At 35.9% G+C, this 24,874-nt stretch overlaps 1 protein-coding gene across 1 annotated transcript in view; it reads left to right on the plus strand.

The window, feature by feature from the left end:
• LOC115219776 (ubiquitin carboxyl-terminal hydrolase 8) overlaps positions 1-24,874 on the plus strand; it is a 72,220-nt gene that overhangs the window by 12,838 nt on the left and 34,508 nt on the right. The window contains exons 3-9 of the mRNA XM_029790029.2: positions 3,036-3,180; positions 5,113-5,198; positions 8,046-8,191; positions 9,744-9,918; positions 12,943-13,105; positions 15,102-15,246; positions 21,223-21,766. Coding sequence (XP_029645889.1) covers positions 3,036-3,180; positions 5,113-5,198; positions 8,046-8,191; positions 9,744-9,918; positions 12,943-13,105; positions 15,102-15,246; positions 21,223-21,766 — 1,404 coding nt within the window. The remainder of the gene's footprint in view (positions 1-3,035; positions 3,181-5,112; positions 5,199-8,045; positions 8,192-9,743; positions 9,919-12,942; positions 13,106-15,101; positions 15,247-21,222; positions 21,767-24,874) is intronic.

The following is a 24,874-nucleotide window of genomic DNA, read 5'->3' on the forward strand; positions in this document are numbered from 1 at the left end:
GTGTGGTAAGTAGCTTGTTTACCAGCCACATGGTTTCGGGTTCAGTCCCACTGCGTGGCACCTTGGGCAAGTGTCTTCTACTATAGCCTCGGGCCGACCAAAGCCTTGTGAGTGGATTTGGTAGACGGAAACTGAAAGAAGCCCGTCGTATATATATATATATATATATATGTGTGTGTGTGTGTGTGTGTGTTTGTCCCCCTAGCATTGCTTGACAACCGATGCTGGTGTGTTTATGTCCCCGTTACTTAGCGGTTCAGCAAAAGAGACCGCTAGAATAAGTACTGGGCTTACAAAAGAATAAGTCCCGGGGTCGAGTTGCTTGATTAAAGGCGGTGCTCCAGCATGGCCGCAGTCAAATGACTGAAACAAGTAAAGAAGAAAAAAAAAAAGAGAAAGAGAACAATATACCTGCTTTCAGTTATTTTTTATGTAACAACAAAATGACTGAGTGGATATGATATTGTATGACTCTTTGCTCATAAATCTTTGGTTTAGTACCACTGAAAGTATATCATTATGTATCTAGGCAGTAATTAAATTATTCAACATGACACGTTTCATCTGATCATGAAAGATAAGAACCATATCACCGAGGAGTGCTACCTGCAATGAAATAACTTTTTGTCTTATCTGTTTAATGTAAACAAACTGGAGATATTCATTGGCTCTCAACAATTGTCTGTCACAACTATTTCTTTCTGAATCTTCCTGACTAACCTTTTAATTTTTCCACTGACACTCTGTCATTTATGACAATAAGGGTTCCAGTTGATCTGATCAATGGAACAGCCTCCTACTGCTGCTGCTGCTGCTTGATTCCTCAGGGAACATAGGGCCACGGGTAACTTGCTTACCAGCCACATGGTTTCGGGTTCAGTCCCACTGCGTGGCACCTTGGGCAAGTGTCCTCTACTATAGCCTTGGGCCAACCAAAGTGAGTGGATTTGGTAGACGGAAACTGAAAGAAGCCCGTCATATATATGTATATATATCTCTGTGTGTGTGTGTATGTTTGTGTGTCTGTGCTTGTCCCCCCAACATCGCTTGACAACCAATGCTGGTGTGTTTACATCCTCGTAACTTAGTGGTTCAGCAAAATAGACCGATAGAATAAGTACTAGGCTTACAAAGAATAAGTCTTGGGGTGGATTTGCTCAACTAAAGGCGGTGCTCCAGCATGGCCTCAGTCAAATGTTTCAGTTAGGGCCTTTCTTTGGAAAGGGTCCTGCCAAAGGTTTTTGAAATACACACTTATTCTGATTTGTGTAGTCGAAAAATTACTGTTTAATATACCAATTGTTTGGTATAGTATGCACAAGTATTTGAGATGACTGACATAAAACTGAAGAGACATAAAAAGTGACCGAATAATCTGTTCAGATTGAAAGTGGAGGAGACATACTAGGTGAAACACTTTTTTAAGATGATTTGAGAGTAAATACTTGGGGCCTGCAGCTGTTGGATTTCTTTGGTAAGATTGACACAGAATCAATACAGTATAAAGAGAGAGGGATGATATATTGCGAAGCTATTCAGCTGATATCTTCAAAAATTGGGAAAAACAATAACAATGTATTCTTTTCTACTCTAGATGCAAGGCCTGAAATTTTTGGGGAGGGAGCCAGTTGATTAGATCAACCCCAGTATGCAACTGGTACTTAATTTATCGACTCTGAAAGGATGAAAGGCAAAGTCGACTTCGGCGGAATGTGAACTCAGAACGTAAAGACATAAAATATCACTAAGCATTTCGGCCAGAGTGCTAACGTTTCTACCAGCTTGCTGCTATAAAGAATCTTTTTTAGTCTAGGCACAAAGCCCGAAATTTTTGAGGAGGGAGCCAGTCGATTAGATTGACCTCTGTGTGCAACTGGTACTTTATTTATTGACCCTGAAAGAATGAAAGTTAAAGTCGACCTTGGTGGGATTTGAACTCAGAACGTAAATACAGACAAAATACTGCTAAGCATTTCGTCCCGGCATCTAACGTTTCTGCCAGCTCTCCACATTACACTAGAAATGTATTGATGTAAGCATGGCTGTGTGTTAAGAAGTTTGCTTCCCAACCACATGGTTTCAGGTTCAATCCAACAGCACCTTGGGCAAGTGTTTCCTACTTAAGGACTGGGCCAACCAAAGCCTTGTGAGTATATTTGGTAGACAGAAACTGAAAGAAGCCTGTCGTATATACGTGTGTGTGTGTATGATAGTTGTGATTGAGTGTCACTGTCGTACAAGTAATGTCATTCATTTCCAATATTCTGGAAGAATATATCTTGTCAAGCATTACTTTGCTTGGTGACAGGAAGGGTATTCAGCCTATTAAAAAAAATATGCCTCAGTAAACTCTGTCCAATTTATGCAAGTATTGAAAAACGGTGGCGGCAACAGTAATAGCTTGTTCTTGGGCAACTAAATATACCAGGGTCGAGACTTTGTGATAGAAGCTTCTGAGGTTGATGTTCATCTACTTAAGGGTTTTTTTGTTATGGTGGGCACTGAGATAGTAGTAATTTTCACTGAATCAAATGTAGGATTTAGTTTCAGTTCATCCTCCAGACTTGATTATTATTACCTCTGCCTTAGCGAAGGCGGAGGTATTGTTTTCAGGCACATTTGATTGTTTGTTTGTTTGCTCGTAGATGAAACTTTCAGGGATGTTTGGCCATGTGACAGGCACGAACAGATTAGATTTTGGGATCGATCCAGTATTGGACAAGGATTCTGGATTATTTTTCCTGCTTTTTTTACTAATTTTTGAGAGTGGTCGGATTCATTTTTAGTATTCTCGTTTGTGAGAGCAGTCAAGTTTATTTTAGATATTCTCATTTTAAAAATCGTCTCTGGCTAATCGTTGAGTGGACGTTGGTGTTGTCTTTGTGGAGGTTTGCACTCTCTGAGTGCTCGTGTTACATCTGCAATGCTTATTTCATTGAAATAGATGGTAATATCACAATGTTGTTCTCTAAAATAATAACAGTTTTCAAGCGTGTGTAAGAAATTATATTTTTTTCTTATTTACTACTTTTCAGAGCTGTAAAATCAGCAGGAAGACTTTTGAAGGAAGCTGAACTATGTGAAAACACCGGTGATGAAGAGAAAGCTTATGTGATGTATATGCGTTTCTTTAACTTGATAACATCAATTAAGAGAACAGCAGAATATAAAAAAGATGAGGTAAGTATCTTTTCCTGGATTGATTTTTATCATAGCACTGGGTTATGATTGTTGTAATGAAGATCAAAAGGGCATAGCCATGGCTGTATGGTTAAGAAGCACATGGCGCCAGGTTAACCCTTTCGTTACCGTATTTATTTTGAGATGCTCTGTTTTTCTTTGAATTACTTTAAATATAACAAAGAATTTAGTAAAATAGCTTAGTTATCATTAAGCTAGTGTAAGGAACATAAATTGTCACTAAGTTTTGGTGGAAGATTTTAATTCAAAACTTATAAAAACAAGACATTTGTACTCAGAGCCAGGGCCAGTTTCAGCCGGGTTGGTAACAAAGGGGTTAAATCCCATTACATCTCACCTTGAGCAAGTGTTTTCTGCAATCAGCTTCAGTTGCCCAATACTTTGAGTAGAATTTGGCAGAGGGAAAACTGTGCAGAAGTATGTGTGCTTGTGTGTGTGAATGTGTATACCTGCATATTTTTAAGTGATGTATATTAGCAAAAGGTATACACATTGGTGGAAAAACAAACTATAAGTGAAGTCTTTTGTGATATTTTTTTCATCTAAGTTGCACACACTATCCTTGTCATCTTGCTGTTGTAAATATTGTAAATGCAGTGAACTATGACTGGCCCATTAGAAACCTGTAACTAATTTTGCTATTTGTTGTTTACAAAATGCAATATAAATAAAACCCAAAATCCATGTGTTCAGGGGTTATCCCTTACAACTTAGAACATTTTTTTTATCAATTTCCATCATGAGATTATGTTCTGTGAATTATGAATATTAGCAATTGAAATGTTGGTAGTTTTTCAAATACCAAATTTCTTTCTCACAAATATTTTCAATTGTGATTTTTTATCCTATGATTGTTTCAGTCATTGGACTGCAGCCATGCTGGGGCATTATCTTGAAATGTTTTAATCAAATGAATTGACCCCAATTTTTTTTTAAGCTTGGTGCTTATTCTAAAGGCTTTTAGGCCAGGCTGTTAAGTTATGAGGACCTAAACAAACTAACACTGGTTGTCAAGCAATGGTGGGAAACATACACATTCACACACACACATGACAGGCTTCTTTCAGTTTCTTATTTCTTTATTGCCCACAAGGGGCTAAACATAGAGGGGACAAACAAGGACAAAGGGATTAAGTCGATTACATCAACCCCAGTGCGTAACTGGTACTTAATTTATCAACCCCAAAAGGATGAAAAGCAAAGTCGACCTCAGCGGAATTTGAACTCAGAACGTAATGGTAGACGAAATACTACTAAGCATTTCGCCCGGCGTACTAACACTTCTGCCAGCTCGCCACCTTCTTTCAGTTTCTGTCTACCAAATCCACTCACAAGGCTTGGGCTGGCCTGTGGCTATAGTAGAAGACACTTGTCCAAATTTTCATGCCATAGGACTGAACCTAGAATCATATGATTGGGAAGCAAATTTCTTTCCACACAATCACACCTGCACCTAAAAAATACTTGAGTCTGCTTATGTTAATAGACCCCACAGCTTCCGTTGAATCAACAGATATGCTATCGTTACGCTATTGCACGTGATGTGTAAATAGTATCTGTTTTGAGCTGGGTTGAGTCAATGAAGCTGAATAATACTGTTTGCATATGATTACACAACACACAGGTTACAGAAGGATTTCAACTCTTGGCTTTATGATCTCCAGGATTATATCTTAACTCCATACAGCTCAGCTATTGCTTTTATATAGTCAAGTGGAGGAGTGTTATACAATAAAGTAAATTGCTAATTAAACTGTTAACACTGAATATATGAGCAAAAAAGATATTTTATCAATTTATATTTCGTTGTTTAAACCAAACTGACTTGTTTTATATTTGGATTAATAACATTAGAATTTATCTTCTTGGTTGTAAAATATGGTTTTCTTCTTTTTTTTTTCATTATATCAGCCATATTACAATAACATGATTGGATCTAAGAACTTGAAAAAAGCTATAAAACAAGCAGAATGCTTACAGAAAAGTTTGAATTATAGGTGAGTATTGTTATTGTTGTTGTTTTGCTACTGACATCATTTAAATGTGCCAAAAACTGCTGATACCATTTAGATGTGCTCTGAGAATTCTCAATATTTTTTAAGTGTAACTGAAGGAATTAATATTCGTTTTTAGATATTATTTCAAACAAGGACTTTTATTAAACATTTCAGAACATTTGCCTTGTTCTGGGGTTAGACAACAAGGTTGGTTTATATAAGATATTCGTATTTTTATTTATGATGAATCTGTAAATTAAAACTGACTTATTATTTGAGATCTACTCCAAAGAAAAATTACATGATACAATAATTTTATAAAATGCATGAGTATGATCCAAAGTGTTGATTAAGCAGGATGAGACCAAACTACAAAGAACTCCAAAATGATAGAGTAGTAGCAAAACTTTTCTGGAATATCTTCACCATTGATGTCAGCTACCTAAAACACATGGGTCATTACTCAGCAACTCTATCAAAGGTGATATTCAGGAGGGTTCTGTGTGGTTTCAGATTCAGTCCCACTGTATGGTACCTTGGGCATGTGTCTTCTAAAACTGCTCCAGCTGACTAAGGCCATGTGAGTAGATTTGGCAAATGGAAGCTGAAAGAAACTTGTTATATGTGTGTATGTATATATATATATATGTATGTATGTATATAAATATTATTATCTTTATTGAGTGAAAGAGCAGTGCGTGCCATCAAAGTGACACTGGGGTAAACTATATGAAGTTCAGTATACCTATCATGACTACCCTTCTGATAAGGGTACAATAGGCACATGCATCACAACCATATGTGTGTGACATGGTGATCTCATATCAAGATAAACAATACATGACTTTGCAGGGGGCGTCCAGTTAGAATTTTCTTCAGGTTGAGTAGTCCTTCCAACTCAAAAGGTTCCTGAATAAAGGTTGTTTAAGGATGTTGAATGAAACAGCCATGTTTCCAAAGGTGAACTATTCAAACCTCTAAGGATTCCTCTCAAAACATGGCTATGGTGTTCCCCCACTACTTCTGCTTGTGATCAGAAATGCACAAATTGTCAACCACCAAGAAACATGCTCAACTGGTTAATGTCAAACAACTGACAAGTAAATCTGTAGTATTGAGCAGAATATTTGCTGTAACCCATCTTTTTTATACCAAGACAATACATGTACGTGATAACTCTTCCAATCAGTTAAGATTAGAAGCCTTGAGAGCCAGTTGTATCTTGTCCTCTGATATTGTCCCCCATGTCTTGGGCCCTTTTGGCCAATAAAAGAAATCATTATTATTATGGTGGTGATGAGTTGGCAGAATGATTAAAGCATCAAAGAAAATATCTTTCAGAGTCAACAAAATAAAGAACCAGTCAAGTACTGGGTTGATCTAACTGACTAACCCCCACCCCTCAAAAATTCCTGGCCATATACCTATATCAGAAACCATTTGCTGGTGATACGTGAAAGGCACCTGTGTCAGTGACACATTAAGGGGACCCATGCTGGCGAGACTTGCCCAGTGTTACTACACAGTGGGATTAAATCCAGACCATGTTGTTAGGAAGCAAACTCCTTACCATGCAGCCATGCCAGTGTCAGCATGATATGATTGATAATCTTTTGTTTTCTTTTCTGTGAGATCCATATAATTATGTTTCAGTAAGCTGATTTCATTTTCCTGTTGGAGCCATTTCATTTCACATTTGTCAATAATATCCTTTGTTTGAAGTCAGTATTGAATAATCATTTGATGTTGGATACCTCTGAGTATGTATGAATAGGCTAGCAATTCTATTTATCTTGCTGGTGTAGATTTATAAGTAATCTAGTTTTCTTTTGTAATAATGCCAAGAAAGTACACTGTTGAATTGGATGCCTTGCTGTGTTTCAATTCTTCTTAGTGCTTAGGTATCACACCCACTAAATTTGATGAATTATGTACCGGTAGTGTATAGTATTAAATTCTAACAATTATATCCTTACCAGAGTCGACCCATATCTTGTCAAATTGAATTGCTTTAAGCTTAATGAAATCAGGTCAAAGTTGAACATATCTATAATGTAAGATAACTCTTAGAAATCAGCAACTTATATACAAATCTGTGATAAAAGATCCTATTTCATTTAAGTTCAACCAATGTTTGCTTCAGTACTCCACTTTTCAGATTTGTTCATGCTGTGCATTGAACAAATTACGAGAAAAAACATTTCCTAGAAATTGCAGCAGATCAACAAGAATCTTTTTTCCACATATTTTTCTTATTGAAGGAAAAAACTGCAAGCTGGCAGAATCATTAGCATACTGGACAAAATGTTCAGCAGCTATTCATACTCTGAGTGTAAACTCCACCAAAGTTGACTTTACCTTTTATCCTTTCAGATTCAATAAAATGAATACCAGTCAATTGTTGGTGTTGATATAATTAACTTGTCTCTCCCCTGAAAGGTGCTGGCCTTGTGCCAAAATTAGATACGTTTATTATTGAATGAAAGGGTTGCAACCTGGCAGAATCATTAGCACTTTGGACAAAATACTTTGCAGCATTTCTCCTAGTTCTTCATGTTCTGAGTTCAAATTCTGCTGAAGTTGACTTTGCCTTTTATCCTTTCAGGGTTGAGAAAATAAGTAACCAGTCAATTTCTGGTGTCGATGTAATCTACTTGTTTGCTCCCCTCAAAATTACTGGCTTTGTACCAAAATTAGAAAGAATAATTGTTGAATGTAATGTAATGCTACATTGCTGAATAATAAATAAAGTTTAAAAAAGAATTTACATTCAGTAACATGAAATATTTCAAAAGTAGATTTTCACTGTTTAAGTATAACTAATCTTATGATTTTTGTATTTCACAGGTATGACTTCTTGAAGGCCCAGGCATATTCTGAGAAGTTAGATACTTTGAAGAAAGAACGAGAAGATGAACAACTGAAAGAAAAATTAGATCCTGGAAAATGTAATGATGATGTTGAAGAAACGAAAAACCTGCCAGATAAAAGTGGTAAATAGCAATCAATTTTAATTGCTGCACTAAACAGTGAAACAATAGGTGACCTCTTCAGCAACTCTCCACCTCACGTGTCTTATATTGTTCTGTTTAATCCATTCTGTCTTTCTGTGGTGTGTATCCATAGAAAGACAGAATGGACTATATAGAACAGGAAGAGACATGTGGGGTGGAGAGTCACTGAAGAGGTCACAGGACATGTGAGAAAAGATTTTGAAGGACACTAAAATAATAATAATAATAATAAAGCTGAAGTGAAGAACAACTGTATAGTGAATGTGGTTAATTGGCAAAAATATGATCATCCCATATATAATAATCATGATACAAATCCTTAAAATGGCTGAATTGGACATAATCTTCCAGAAAAGAAAATTGAATGATTATTAGTAAACTACTAATCAGATGATAAAAGAGAACATAGTAAACTCAGTTGGCATGTGAGGGCCAGGATTTATTACTATGGCTTAGCAACTTACTAGAAAGTTTAGGCCTATAGAAGAAGTAAATGATTTTTTTTTATGTGTTTGTTTATCTAGACTGTTCAATGTTATGATAATGCTGATGATGGTGTATATATATATATATATATATTTGGTTTGCAAGATTCTTTATGAGTTCGTGTGTTGAAGCATATTTTGTTGTGTCTGGGGAGAGTCATTCTCTTTTAGTGCCTTATTATTTAACACACTCACTGGTAAAGTTTCCACTCATTTACTTATTCATTTTTCTTAAAATTTTCGTTGCAACCTTTGCAATAGTCGACTACTGAAAAGGTTGCAAGACACAACAAAAATTTTAGGGAAAATAAATATGTAAATGAGTGGAAACTTTACCAGTGAGTGTGTTAAATAATAAGGCACTAAAAGAGAATGACTCTCCCCAGACACAACAATATATATATATTGATGTAATTTGTATGTCACTAGCCTTCTTCAGCTGCAGGTGGCACGTAAAAAGCACCCACTACACTCACGGAGTGGTTGGCGTTAGGAAGGGCATCCAGCTGTAGAAACGTTGCCAGATAAGACCGGAGCCTGGTGCAGCCTTCTGGCTTCCAGATCCCCGGTCGAACCGTCCAACCCATGCTAGCATGGAGAACGGACGTTAAACGATGATGATGATATATATAAAAATTCAGGGTGAATACTTGATAATTGTAAGCACCTGTATATGCCATTTAGTGGTGTAGGTGATAGAGTATATTTATCAAAATAAAAACATGATGCAAAGGATTTAGTGGTACATATGTTTCTGGCTTTTATTAGACGGTTTATATCAATGCATAATTGATGTAATTTGTATGTCACTAGCCTTCTTCAGCTGCGTACAATTACTACTCCAAGGACATGTATTACATTAGTTTGGGAAAAAGATGAATTACGTTGGGGATGCAAATCCTCATAGTCGTGTACAACAGAGCGAGGCACCAAAACAAAATCAAAGCGTCCATCCCATTTTTCACTCGATATATATATGTGTGTGTGTGTGTGTGTGTGTGTATGTGTATATATACTATTAAATTTTCATTCAATTTCCATTTCAGAAGTGACTCCTCGTTATTCTGATGAACGGATTTTTGTTATGGAGCTGTTTGCCTTACTGCAGGATAATTCAACCAAAATTATTATTATGGATGTACGTTCTGCAGAAGATTATAAAAAATCTAGGCTAAAATATAATGAATCTATTAATGTTCCTTCAGAAATTATACCTTTAGGGTAAGGATTTTGTATATGCATAAATATCTATCTATTTATCTATCTATCTATGTGTATATATATATATATATATATATATATATATATATATATATATATATATATAAATTTATTATCTTGTTTCTGTGTATAAATTGGATAACTTGTTTGATATAATCATATAAGTTATTTGATATACCTAAATATTTTGTCTTATATCTTACTTTTACCCTTTATTTCATACAAGATATTTTAATGATTTAAGGTTCAGTCATTCATAGGTATGCTGTACCTGATATATTTCCAATCTACCTTCTATAGCCTTAGAAATATATTTTCTGTTAATGGTAAATTCTGTTTTACTTGGCCTTATCAACTGAATATATAAATAGCCAATGAAGGGAACCTTTATGGTCGTAATGGGTAACCTGCAGCCTACAGGACATTCTGCCTGGCACACTTAATGATAAATTATCTTGAATTTTTTGTAGTGTGGTTCTGCCAAATTATGAGGCATGTATCATGTGACCTGCTTCTCAAAAAATGTTGCCCATGCCTGCTGTATGGAATCACTTCACAAACGTAAAAGAGCAGTCAAATCTTTCTAGAATCCTATCCTTCTGTTTTAAATTAAGACAGAAACAGTCACTAATGTTATCCTAGATAGAATGTGCTTGAGGAAAAGAAGGAACGTTTTTCATAATATATCTGCTCAACCTGAGCTGACTTGGTGTTAAACAATTACTAAATACTTATCCATCCACATATCCAAAGAATATATGCTTATATTTTACTTGTTACAAGTAGTATAAGCTGTTGGGAAGCCTGCAAACCATGAGACTCTTCTGTCAATGTCAAAAGGCAGAAAAGGAAATAATGCGCTACACCTATGGTTATGCACAGTAAAGAGAGAGAGAGAGAGAGAGAGAGAGAGAGAGAGGAAGACCATACAGGAAGTGGTTGATTAATATCAGGGAATCAAGTTGGAAGAAGATGGTTGAAAATGTGAGGTTGGTTGATAGCCAACAAAGAAGGAGAGAGGAGGTTATATCCCTTGTTAAGCATCTATGGCCTCCCTTGGCTACAGATTTTGAAATATACTGAGATAATATTTCTGTAATAAGTTTTACTTTTTGTCCTTTCCATAATGACTTTATTAATTACTAGTATCTTAGCTTTATAATAATTACCTCTGCCTTAGCAAAGGCAGAGGGATCAATCCAGTACTGGAAGTATTATGATCTTATGTTGACTTTCAAGTCTTTCTTTGATTATCTCCCTTGAAAGCATGCTCATAGTTTCCACTTAAGTTATGGCGGCATTGCTGTTTCCAAAGTTTTATTTTTGTTTCTCTGTTATTAATTTTACTTGCGTCTCTATCTTAGTAGAAACTGATGGATAAAGAAATCAAACTACATAAACAAACGGCAGCAAAACCGTTCAGGAATTGAATAATACTAATATATTCAGTAACAATAATAAATTTTATTTATCCTTGTCAATTTTTAGTTTTACCAATTTTGAATATATTGCTCCAGTTTAAAACCTCTTACCTACTTGACAATTGCATTCCTAGCTCTGCCTTGAAAGAAGCTTTACTTCTTGTGCCACAACAATGTTGTTAAACCTCTGTTAACAGCACCGTATGCAGGTCCTTTCATGCACAGATAAATTTTTCACTATAGACCTTAATGGTTACAAAGATACTATATCAGTGGATAGACTAAAAAAGGCCTTCATAGAAAAACTGTTCCTATTCCCACTGCAGACGACACATACACAGCATTACAAACACAGCCCGCACACCCACCTTCTTATTCCATGACTAGTATTGGGATTGATCAGGTACCAGACAAAGATTCTGGATTATTTTTCTGTTTTTTTTTTATTAATTTTTGGTAGTGGTCAGGTTCATTTTTAGTAGTCTCGTTTGTGAGAGCAGTTGAGTTTATTTCAGATATTCTTATTTTAAAAATCATCTCCAGCTAATCATTGAGAGGATGTTGGTGTTGTCTTGGCACAGGTTTGCACTCTCTGAGTGCTCTTGTTAATATTAGTTCCATGAATTGTTGAGTCAGTTGTTTCACAGATGGATAACTTTCCTAATCCAGCTACTTGGTTCTTGTAGAATGGTTTTGTTTTAAATGTTCAGATTTGTTGACTGCTGTAAAAAGAGCACTTTCTTGGGTATGGGTACAGTTTAATGACAGTAGTTTTTCTTGTTTGTATTGCACTATCTTTTAATGCTGTGTGTTGTTCCTGTTTAGCTCCAGGTTCACTCTGGTAGTTGGCAGAATAACTATGTGCTGTCTACAGATCTATATTTTTGGTCATATCATATTTCTGTCTAAATGAGGACCTTACTACTCATTTTGAAATGTAGTTGTTTTCTGGTGCTGTATTGAAATCTGAGCATGTTGTACTCTTCGCTGTTCAGCCGGTTTCCTCCTCCCTTTAAATTCTGGAGGTCACCACAACTGAGGTGGGCAAGATGGACTTAGCCTGAATGTGATAGCTGCTGCTCTTCTGCATTTATTATTTGTTGCTTTACATCCCAAAACAATGTTTAGAGCTAACAATGCTATTGATGCTGTTGCTATTTTTGTGTGTGTATGTGTGTTTTATGATTGTCTGTTCTCAAAGGAAGATAAAAAGTCTTCTTAGGATGTTGAAGTACTCTTCTGGAGTTGGGTAGTTGTGTCTGTCTGGATGTTACTCTGCATGTAGTTTATAGTTGGGTGAAATTTTTGGCTGTTCCTTTGTATTTCATATTTTTCACATTAACTCAAGTAAGAGAATCCTATTGTAAAAATGTTTTTCTAGCAATCATATATTGCTTTATTGCCATTCATGAGATCCCTATTAGGCTCTAAAATTACTCTCCCTTGCAATAAACAATGCTATACAATTTTATTTCATATTCTTTTCCCACTCAGTAAAGAAAATTATTTTCAAGTTTGGCCTTATACTTTATAACTATGAATTTTATGCTTCAACTTTGATTCTCTACTGATCTTAACTATGTTTCTATTTGACATTTTTTAGCACCACAGTTCCATACATACAAGAAAACTTACCAAAAGACTCTAGATCATTGTGGAACCATCGAGGATCTGTGGACTATATTATTCTGATGGATCTTAGCTCTACAAAAGACAGTGTATTACCAGGCACACCATTGAAAACTCTTCAAGATGCTCTTTTTAAAGTAGGTATCAAATTTGTGGTTATCACCTTACATTATCCCCATTCCATTTTCTTTCTTTTAGAGAACTCCTGTTTAGCTGTGATGTTCAGGAACAAAATCAAAAAAGAAACTCTGTCGTAACTAATGCAGATTTAGCTTTGAGTAAATGTTGATGTTACTGTGTGCCATGTAACAGTATTGCATGCTTTTTTTTTCTTTGCTTATCTTATAGGCACAGGGGTAGCCGTGTGGTAAGAAACCTGCTTCCCAACCATATGGTTCCGGATTCAGTCCCATGGTATGGCACCTTGGGCAAGTGTCTTCTACTATAGCCTCAGGCCGACCAAAGACTTGTGAGTGGATTTGGTAGATGGAAACTGAAAGAATCCTGTCATATATATATATATATATATATATATGTGTGTGTGTATATATATATATATACAGGGTTTGGAAAACATAATAGAAAGACCTTAAAATTTCAAACAAATTCATTTTACTATGGAGTAGGACCATCTTTGCAGTAATTACAGCTTGAATTCTACGAGATATGGACTCGTACAAAATTTGAATTGTTTCCAAAGTAATTTTTGTCCATTCTTCAGCTAAAACGATCTCCAGTTTTTGTAGTGATGATGTTGGAGGATATCAACTCCTTACTTGTTTTTCTAAAGTGCACCATAAATGTTCAATAATATTGAGATCTGGGGACTGTGGTGGTCAGATAAGATGTTCAACTTCACTAGAATGTTCCTTGTGCTATTCAGTGACAATTTTAGCTGTGTGAGTTGGTGCATTATTATCCTGAAAGATTGTGTTTCCCTCTGGAAACAGTTCTGCAACCATAGGATGAATTTGATCAGATAAAATGCTTAAATAGTCTTGACTATTAATTTTGACACGAAGGGAAACCATTGGGCTGGCGGATTTACAAGCTATAGCCCCCTAGATCATCACAGATCCTCCTCCATGTTTAACAGTTGGAAGAAGGCAGCCTGAGTCAAATGCTTTTTTTGGCTGTCTTCACACGTATACTTGGCCAGTGGTCAAGAATAAGGCAAAGGATGACTCGTCTGAGACAATAACATTCTTCCACTGCTCTAGGGACCAATTCTGTAGGTTTTTACTCCACCCTAAATGCTTTGCAACGTCTGTTTTTGAAAGTAATGGTTTTCTGATTGCAGCCCTCCCATGAAATCCGGCTTTCTGCAGCTCCTGGCAAACAGTTTTTGTGGAAACTGGGTCTTGTGGTGGCCATTAAGCTCTGCAGTTATTTTGGGAGCTGTACTTTTGTGACCCTTTCTAACAATTTGCGTAAGAGTCTGATGGTCCCTTTCTGAGAGTTTTGGTTTTCTTCCTGAGTTTTGTTTCAACGAGGAAGTTTTCCCTTTCTCAAAAGCTATCATTACTTTTGAGACAATACTTCTTGATACACCAAACATTTCGTCTGTTTTCATTATGTTAGCACCTGCCATACAAGCACCAACAATTTGACCTTTTTAAAAGTCTGATAGATCTGTCATTTTAATGAATTTTAATTACCTTTTTCTGATGATATCTGAAAAGAAACAGCAATTTTAGCAAAACTTATTAAGCAACACTAATAATAAATAAAAAAAACATAAAAATGAACAAGCTTTTGACGGCTTTATAGATATTTCAAAATTATGATGCTATGATGCTAGGTGTTTCCATTATTTTGTCCAACTCCTATATATGTATATGTGTGTGTTTATTGACAACCAGTGCTGGTATGTTTACATCCCTGTAACAGTAGATCCAAACTAGAAGCCATGTGATTGTAACATAAACTCCTTAATACCACCATTATCTCTCTAGACATACTATTAGTGGTGCACATCTAATTAGAATATGTGGTTGGGAGAAGACTAGACTGTTATGATGGAAATGTTCTCATGAAAAACCATTAAAAAAATACATAAAACCTGAAATCTTCACGTTGTTGATGTTGATTTAAATTTTTTCACTACATGTCTTTTTTGATAATTTCATTCAGTACGACAGCTCAACGATACTTGCCAACCAGCCACTTATCCTTGAAGGGGGCTATGAACAATGGATGTTGCACTACCCTCAGATGTCTACAAATCCGAGAGCTTTTGAAAAACCTTCTGTTGATGTAGGCTGTTCAAGTCCATCTTGTAAGTAACACTTTAAAATCTTACTGAATAATTTTTTTTTATATTTCTGCTATATACAGCTGAGTTGAGAATAATTACATTTGATGTGTACTTGGTTTACCTGCACATGGTGGTGATGGTAGCCATGGTGGTGGCAGTGGCAGCAGTTAACTCCATGTCCTTTTGAGCTGTATCTAGGACCACACTATCCCATCTGTTCTTCCTTCTTTAAAATGAGGGGGATTTGGGTGTTATTTCTAGCAAATTTAGAGCCTCCTTCATTAACTGTCCTTAAAGCTTTATTTGTTCTTGGCAAATTGCCTTTTATTTTCCTTTCTTTACTTTTATCATTGTTGAATGATGCATAGTTACTCTTCTATCATTGTTGAATGTTGCATAGATACCACTAAGCATTGATTACATATTGGGATTCAATATAACATACAATGAAGTGGTTTTCTATTGATTTTCCAAGATTCCCCCCAAGAGAATTTGAGCTCATCACTGCAAGCCACATGTAAAACTCGTCAGTTGTATGAGCTGCTGCAACCACTTCTGTAACCTCTCTGCAACTTTCAGGAAGTGAGTGTCTTTACCAGAAGCACAGTGCAGTTGTTGTTTGTGGGGGTACATATTTTCAAATATTTGGCACCACTTCAAATTCCACTTCTATTTTACTTTAATGGTAATAATGTAATACAGTAGGTCGAAAAGGTGCATGGCTTAATGGCTAAGGATATTCGGTTCATGATTGTAAGGTTGTGAGTTCGATTCCTAGTGGTACGTTGTGTCCTCGGGTGCAAAACTTTATTTAATGTTACTCTAGTTCATTCAGCTGGTAAAAATTAGTTTCAGCTATAGTTCAAAGGATCAGCCTTGTCACATTCTGTGTCATACTAAATCTCCTTGAGAACTATGTTAAGGGTACACATGTCTGTGGAGTGCTCAGCCACTTACACATTAATTTCATGAGCAGGCTGTTCCATTGATCGGATCAACTGGAACCCTCGTCGTCACAACTGACAGAGTGCTAGTTTGAAAGCCAAATGCCCAGCATAAGGTAGAACATTAGTTGAGCCTTCATCATCATCATCTTCATCATCATCATCATCATCATCATCATCATCATTATCATCATTATTTTTCATCCATATTCTGCATTAATAATGAATGAGTCAGCACAATCTAAGTCAGTTCTCATTCAGAGTTATTACCCTCCTAGACATACCACTTTTGTCTTGGATTCTATGGTTGGATGGTCTTTCTATCACCAATCACTTTATAGAGGGTATTGGTAAGTGTTTGAGAATAGAGCAAGAGTTTAGAGTAAGAGTAGAGTAAGAGAATAGAGTGAAGTGTTTGCAATAGAGTAAGAAAGAGAGACTAGAAGATGGGGAAGAAAAAGGAGGTGATAAAGACCAGTAACATAGGGAACAATTGGTAGTTTCTAGAAGATAGCCTACTAAAAGCTACTCATCATATTCTGTGGAAGGAGCAAGGTTCCAACTTCTTCAAATCAAACATGGTGGTGGGATACTGTTGTGGTTAGAGGCATAAAAGCTTAAAAAACATGTCCAGAAAGAATGGAAGGAAGTGGGAAGCAAAGAGCATTGTCATGTCAATGGAAGAGCTGCTAAGATGACAAGTTAACGTGGCACAGTGAGATCCGAAAGAAGGAGGTTGGCCAGTATTTAGTGCAATGAGGGTCAGGTATTAGAGATGTTCTGGACTGTAAGGCAGAGTGTCAAAGTGAACCAAGATATTGTTGGGGGAAAAGTGTGTTTGACATATAGTTGTGTACTACTTTCACTAATGCTGAGAAGAGACAGGCTTCCAGGGGTTATCACAAAAGACTATTAAATGTGGAAAATGTATTGAAATAAAAGGAGCCACCCAATATGTACCCAAATAAAGGGACCAGCTGGTGAGGTAGACAGTTATAGAGTCAAAATGGCCATTAAGGATATGAAGATGGAGAAAGCAGCTGGTCCATTGGCTTGGTATAGTAGCTGAGATGTTGAAAAATATCTGACAAAATAGACCTTAAGTCAGTCACCTGTATAGTCAACTAAACAATTACATTTTATTGTCAACTGCTTCAAGAGTAAACGTGAGGCTCTGGAAAGAAGAAAGTACAGAGGTATCAAACTGATGGACAAAATTATGAAAGTGTGAACCACAATGGATTAGAAAAACAAATCTGCTTAGATGAGATGCAGTTTAGATCATACCAATTTAGAGTACCATTGCTGCCTTCTTCATAATGAAACAGCTGTAAGTTCTTGGCTAAGAACAAACCTCTCTACCAAGCACTTGTTGATCTGAAGAAGGCCTTTGAGAGAATATAACAATCTATAGTCTGGTGGTTTATAAGAGTAAATAAATGTTTGGTGAGAGCAGTGCAGTATAGTCAGCATGAAGAATTTAGGGTGCAATTAGGTCTCTATCAAAGCTTGGGTTTCAGCCCCACTCCCATCATCATCATTACCACCACCACCACCACCACCATCATCAACATTGTTTTAATGCTCACTTTTCCATGCATGGGTGAGACAGTATGTTGAAGTGGATTTTCTATAGTAAAATACCCTTCTGGTCACAAATCGTCACCTGTTTGCAAGTTAAGTAAATATTTCCACATGGCCAGATATCTTTTCTTAGAATACTGGAAATGAACGACACTGCTTGTATGACAGTGACTCTCATTTACAGCTATCACATGATGTCAAAACAAAGCTACATAAACACATATATATTCCCACTCACACATGCATACATTTATGTATGCACACACACACACATGCATATACCTGTGTACATGATGGTTTCTTTCAGTTTCTGTCTACCAAATCTACTCACAAGGCTTTTTCTGATCAGGGGTTATGGTGGAAGCACTTGCCCAAGGTGTCATGCAGTGGGACTGAACCTGAAATCATGTGGATGGGAAGCAAACTTCTTACCACACGGCCACACCTGCACATATAATACACCTCTAATACACCTGCACATATAATACACATATAATACAGATATGAGGATGACAGACAAAGTTGACCTCAGTGGAATTTGAACTCAGAACGTAGTGTAGTGGCAGATGAAATAATGCTAAACATTTTGCCCCGGTGTGCTAACGATTCTGCCAGCTCAGCACCTTATAACAACAACAACAACAATAATAATAATAATAATAATAATAATAATAGTGATGATGATGATGATACCACTGCCACTGTTGCTGACCTATGACTAAAACGACAAGAGCATGCTAATTATTAACATAGCAATACCAAATGACTGTAATGTTGTGCTGAAGCAAGGTGCAAAGCTAAGAAATTACATTGACCTAGCTGTTAAGGAATGTGTTTATGAGCTCATTTGTAGTTGACATAACTGGAGTGATACACAACCATTTCCGTAAGAATAATAATACATTGCCTATAAGAATAAAAGTTGGCCCATTCCAGAAATACCCAATACTAGGATCTGTAATCATTTCTAGGGGCATTCTTACACAACATTGTTTTGTTAATCTTAACCCTTTTGATACCAGCCTGCTTGAGACTGCTCCTGGTTTTATGGTAGAAAAACTTTTTGCTTTAAAATTATCTAAATTAAAACCTTTCATTACAATTTCACTTTAATTCATGTTCCAAACACCAGCTTAAGATACACACACACACACACACATATGAGGGTCAGCTGAAAAGTTCAAAGCCTGATACTCTCATGGAATGTGACCAAATGAGTTTTATTTTTCAATGTAGTTACTCCTTGTGGTCCACATACTTTCATAAATGCATCAGCAAATTGGCATAATATTCTCCATTGATGATGTGGTCCTTTTGAAGATAATCAATAAACACAATACCTTTTGCATCCTAAACTACTGAGGCCTTCATCTTCCCTGCAGATGAAATGACCTTGGCTTTCTTTGGAACAGGTGAGGAGGGGTGTTTCCACTGCATGGATTGTCCATTTGTCTCAGGTTCAAAATGATGAACCCAACATTCATCTTAGTGTAGGAAATGTTCAAAGACACCAGCTGGATCTGACTCAAACAATGTCAGCTTTTCCCTCAATTTGATCAGGTGCCAGATGTGGCACTCACCAAACAGAAGCCTTCATCATAACAAGTTCATTATACAAAATATTCTCAACTCTTTCACGGGATGTGCTAATAGCCTTGACTATTTGATTTATAGTCACTCACTTGTCATCCATCAACATGTGGTAAACACAATCAATGTTTTCTTTGCTGGTGATAGTTTCAGGATATCTAGACCTTGGGTCATCTTCAAGATTCTTTCTTCCCCTGCTAAATTCAGCTGCCCACTTTTGCACTGTTGATAAAACTGGAGTGTCATCCCTTAATGTAACAGTCATGTTAGCATGAATATCCTTTGGGGCTAAACACTTTCTGCAGGTACTTGGGTATGTCATGATGCCAAATTTTGTCCATTTTCAAGAGAAGTCACTACCGGCTACTTTTGAAGTCTTCTTTGAACAGCCAAATGTCAGTTTAGCTGGAAAGAAACAATACAGTTATTAATAAGAAGAGTTGAAATTAATGCATGCAAGATTTCACATCTGTAGCATCACTACTTCATAGTCAGCCTATAAACTTTTCAGCCCACCTTCGTATGTGTGTGTGTATGTTAGTGATTGGATATAACACCTTCGTGAACAACCTGATTAACTGTGCCTATACCACCCATCCACCCCATCATTGTTACATACCAGGAAGAATTTGCACCTTCGTCCCTTGCCCGTGAGGAGTCCAGCTGATATCTACATATCTCAACTTTAGCATTTCAACAATCTCACCAGGCCTGCCTTTCTGTGTGTTGATATTGATTATAGTGGCTCGAAGGTCATAAACTTGGGAATAGCAGGAGAGTAGTTGGGAGACCATTTTCAAGATCTGGGAAGGTATTCACAAGCATTTGCTTGCAAGCGGTGGGTTTTTGCACTGTCCACTGAAACAGGTATTTGTTATTGTATCTCCTTCAATCTCACAAAACCAGCAGGGACAAGCACCTGCAAGCAGATGGTGGGGGAATAGCAAGGAAGAGGAAACAGTTTCACACATGTGTCACTGTGTTCTTTAATAAGATAAGGTGGAGATAATAACTGTTGGAGAATTAAAAACCTATTTAACACAAACAAAAATGTTATTGTTTGCTGCTGCTGCTGATGATAAAAATAATAATAATAATAATAATAATGCTTCCTACTATAGGCACAGGACCTAAAATTTTGCGGGAGGGGACTAGTTGATTACATTGACTCCTGTGTTCAACTGGTACTAATTTTATTGACCGCAAAAGGATGAAAGGCAAAGTCAACCTTGGCGGAATTTGAATTCAGAACATAATGACGGACGAATTGCTGCTAAGCATTTTGCCTGGCAATATACTAATAATAATAGGCATGGCAATTGATGAGATGGAAACAAATGGAGAATTAACCAAAATGAAAGCTATTTAAAACTTAAAAATGTAGATGTGTGTAAAGTTAGTTACTGTTCTTGTTGCTTAGGTCCAGAGCTGTACTGATGAGCAAAGCCATGATCGAAAGCTTTCCTGCCCTGACAATTTTGTGTTTTTCTTATGTGCAGGAATCCTGGGACTACATTGTCCAATGTGTGCTTCTTTAAGACAGTGGAGTATGATTTCAGTGAGATTTGGCTGCTAATTCTAGCAAGTTGAAGTCCATTGTTGGCTTGTGTGTAGAGTTAGTCAATGTATATATGTGTGTCTAACAAACAGAATAATTACACACATGCATGCATGCACATATGCATGCATGAACACGCATGCACACACACACACACACACATGTATTTGTGTTGATATTTCAAGTTATTTTTGTCATATAACACCAGTTTTTTGAGTGACTTGTTTCATTAGAGTTGATTTTCTAGGGGAGATTTTTCTTTCTCAAGCTTCTTTTTCTTTTCTTTTTTAATAAAAATTGTTTTCAAATATTTATTTCTAGTGGATTTTGATTATCCTGAATTGGATTTGTTGAAACCGGTTAGTACAACAGCTAATTTGAACAATGATGTCCCGAATAATAATTCTAAAGAATCAAAAAATAGCATTCCAAAGTTGGATGCTGCTACACCTGTAATCAATAGAGCTCTCAAACCAAAGCCTACTCAGGTTGCATCAAATGCAGCTGCAAGCTCCAACCAAATGATCCATTCTGATGTTAAAAATAATACCTATGACACTCAGAATACTAATGTAACTGATAACAGAATGGGCAGAAAAACAGACAATCAGTCATTCAGTACAACCAGGAGTCACAATTTGGGCCTTTCAAAAGTTTTAAGTTCTATGGATAAAGAGGAAATGGCTAAGTTTAACAGAAAACAGCAGGAACTCATCTCTGAGCAACGTGCTCGCAAAGGTGATCGAAGCAGTTCTGTTGAGGAATTAAAATTGCGAGAAAAAGAAGAGAAGAACATGGCTTTGCTTTCTCAAAAACAAAAAGTGTCAGAAGATGATTATAAATCATTTCCTGTTGAACAGGATAAGTAAGTTTTTACATTTTTCTTCCTTTCTTTGTAGCCTATTTTATTTTTTCCTTTCTTTTTTTGTTTTCTAATTTCCTTTCTTCTTTTATTATTGAAGCAGTGTGTTGGGGGTATTACAATATATAGAGCAACTGACAAAATGCTTTGTATTTTAGTTATATTTTCATTATGAGTCCAAATTCTGCCAGAGATGACTTTAGCTTTCAGCCTTCTAGAACTAATAAAATACAACCCAGTGATGTACTGAGGATTTAATCAACTACACTTCTCCACCAACATATTTGCAACCTTGTACCTAAGTTAGAATTTTTAGTAATATATAATTTTTTTTTTTATTTTTAGAGTTTCATTCAACCCAATAAGCTTCTAAATTTGGCTCTAATGTCATTGAATTTGCTGTGAAATATTCATGACTTGAATATTTTCATTTTTATCTGCTCTTGTAACATTCAAGTGAGTTTCCTGTTGAATGTTTAACTAATTCAAGACATCAAGAGATAATGTTGTGTGATAATTTATGAGATCTATGTACGTATGTCTGTTAAGTGTTGCAAGTATTAGTTCTTGTCACTGGCACCAGCATTAAGGCAATATCAAACCAAAGTCAGTACTTAAGATGACACAACTTTGAAATATGGCTGAATAGCAGTCTGTAGTTAAAGTAATAATCTATACGAGCTAGTTGACCTGGATTAATATTCTTCATAGAGTTCTTGCTGAAGTTGGGTCTTCATTGGATTTTACCACAACTACCGGTATGCCTTTTACTCTTTTTGTAATTTTTATAAAAGTTTTTGCTATAATGCAATAAATCATTATTGTATATAGCCTGTTTGTTCTATCACAGATTATAAATTTGTTTGATTGCTGGTTTAAATGGAATTATTGAATACAAAACAGATTTTCAGTGTACCAGACATTTTGTAGTTTATTGAAATTCTGCCTACTGCTGTCAACTGAGAATTACAAAACATGAAATGCAAAATCTTTTATCATACACCCCTAACTTTAATTGTTCAACCTTCTTCCAAAAATATGAAATATTATTTCTTGACATTGTTTGATTAATTTGAAATTTGCCTTCTTTGGTTTTTTACAAGTAATCTCTAACTTTTTTTATACCAATCTGCCCATGAATCTTTGCTTCTGTGATCAAAGTTTCCACTTTAAGGTGATCTAAATAAACATTTACCATTAAGCTTTCATGTTAATTTATGTCCCAATTACCAGTTTAATAATGACCAAGATATTTTAGTAAATTCTCTATTATTTTTAAAATGAATTGAAATGAAGAGGGTATATTTGGACAGAAATATGGTAACAAAAGTGTTAAAAGCAATTCTTTCCATTGAACTGTTGAATTTGGAATAAAACTAAAAAAATTCAGGTTTAGCAAAATTGGGAGAATGGAGTGTCTGTGTTTCTGTCTATCAGAAATCAATAATACAGTGAGTGTCTGTGAAATGTGGTTTCATAAGATGTAAGTTTTGATTAGCTTCTTTTAGAAGTTTGGAATTTTTGGAAGTGTTAGAGGTCGAAATACATTTAAAGCCATAAGATATTTGGAAAGAAAGAAAGTACAATAATTTCAACCTGATATATTATAACAGTATGTATGAAAGATTACTTTGTAGTGTACTGACATTCTGCTGTATATTGCATGATTTGCTAGCACGGTCAAGAGACAAAAGATAAGATTATACAGATTTGTTAAACTTTGATTTTGGATGTGAGGTTAATTTTAACCCTTTAGCATTCACATTATTCTGTCAAAAGTAATGCTTATTTATTCACGTGGATGTTAAACAATGATGATGATGATTGTTTTGAATTAATCATGTATTATTTTGTAGCTTTGAGACTTTGATGAGCTAACTGTTTAATTTTTGAGAATGACATTGTAGGGTTGGTGTGAGAAGCTAGGTCTGGCCAGTTTGAGCATAAAACAGGTAGAATATTTTGGCTGGTTTAAATGCTAAAGTGTTAAGTGTTTTACAGGTAGGCTGAACAGAATTAATGCAGATTGTTTTGAACGACAATTTTCCGAGCTGCTAAGATGACTATTGGAATATATTTTAATTTCTGATATTTTTACTCTCCTTCATTTTCTCTCTTATGTCCACTCTCTCTTCATTTATAGTCAGTAGTATCTAAATCAGGTGGTTATGCTTCCCTTGTCATTTGTTAAATAGAATAGATTAAAGACATGTTCCAACCAATTTCTTTTTCACTTACCAATGCCACAGTATTTAGATATGTTCCTTTCACTCTGAGTTTGAAATGCTATTGGTGTCAGTAAGTACCAGTAATATATTAGATTCCATTTAATTCACTATGCCCCTCTCTCAAAATTATTGTTGTTTTGTTTTGCGAGTTACTTGGTGACCTTACTAGTACTGACACCATGCCAAAAGCACCCAGTATCCTCTGTAAAATGGTTGGTAATAGGAACGGTATCCAGCCATGAAAACTATGCCAGAGCAAACATTGGAGCTCAATGCAGTCCTCTGATCAGATGGATCCTGTCAAAATGTCCAATCCATGCCAGCATGGAAAACAGACGTTAAAAGATGATGATGGATTAACAAAATTGTTAGAACATCAGACAAAATGCGTTGCAGATTTTGGGATCTTTTCGGTTTGAACAGCAGTTTTTTCTAGTGGTGTCATATGAAATTGTCACCCATAATTATGACCTTAGTATCGATCTATTGCATTTCAATCTGTTTTAGGGTTAGGGTTAGTTAGGGGTGGGGGGAAGGGTATCTTTTTTTCTTCAGAAATGTAAATAACCCAATCTGTTTCTTAAACGAGGGACATATTCATACGGCACAGAATGTTTTCACCTCAATAGACGTCAGTGATTGGTTGAAATTGCAGAAATTGAAGGAAAAAAACAACAAATATCTTACAAACTATAGAATTTTCTCAATAAAGCCAAGAGAAAAAGATGTTTTATAAACACATTCTACCAGTATACGAAGTTTAAAAGTGTTTAGTTATGTGGAAATTATTAAAAAAAACTACCGTTCAAACCGAAAAGATTCAGATTTTGTCCTGGCACTTCACGTTCTGGATTCAAATCTCTACAAAGTCAACTTCTGGGTC

This window comes from Octopus sinensis, linkage group LG15, assembly GCF_006345805.1.
Source record: "Octopus sinensis linkage group LG15, ASM634580v1, whole genome shotgun sequence".
Classification (NCBI taxonomy): domain Eukaryota; kingdom Metazoa; phylum Mollusca; class Cephalopoda; order Octopoda; family Octopodidae; genus Octopus; species Octopus sinensis.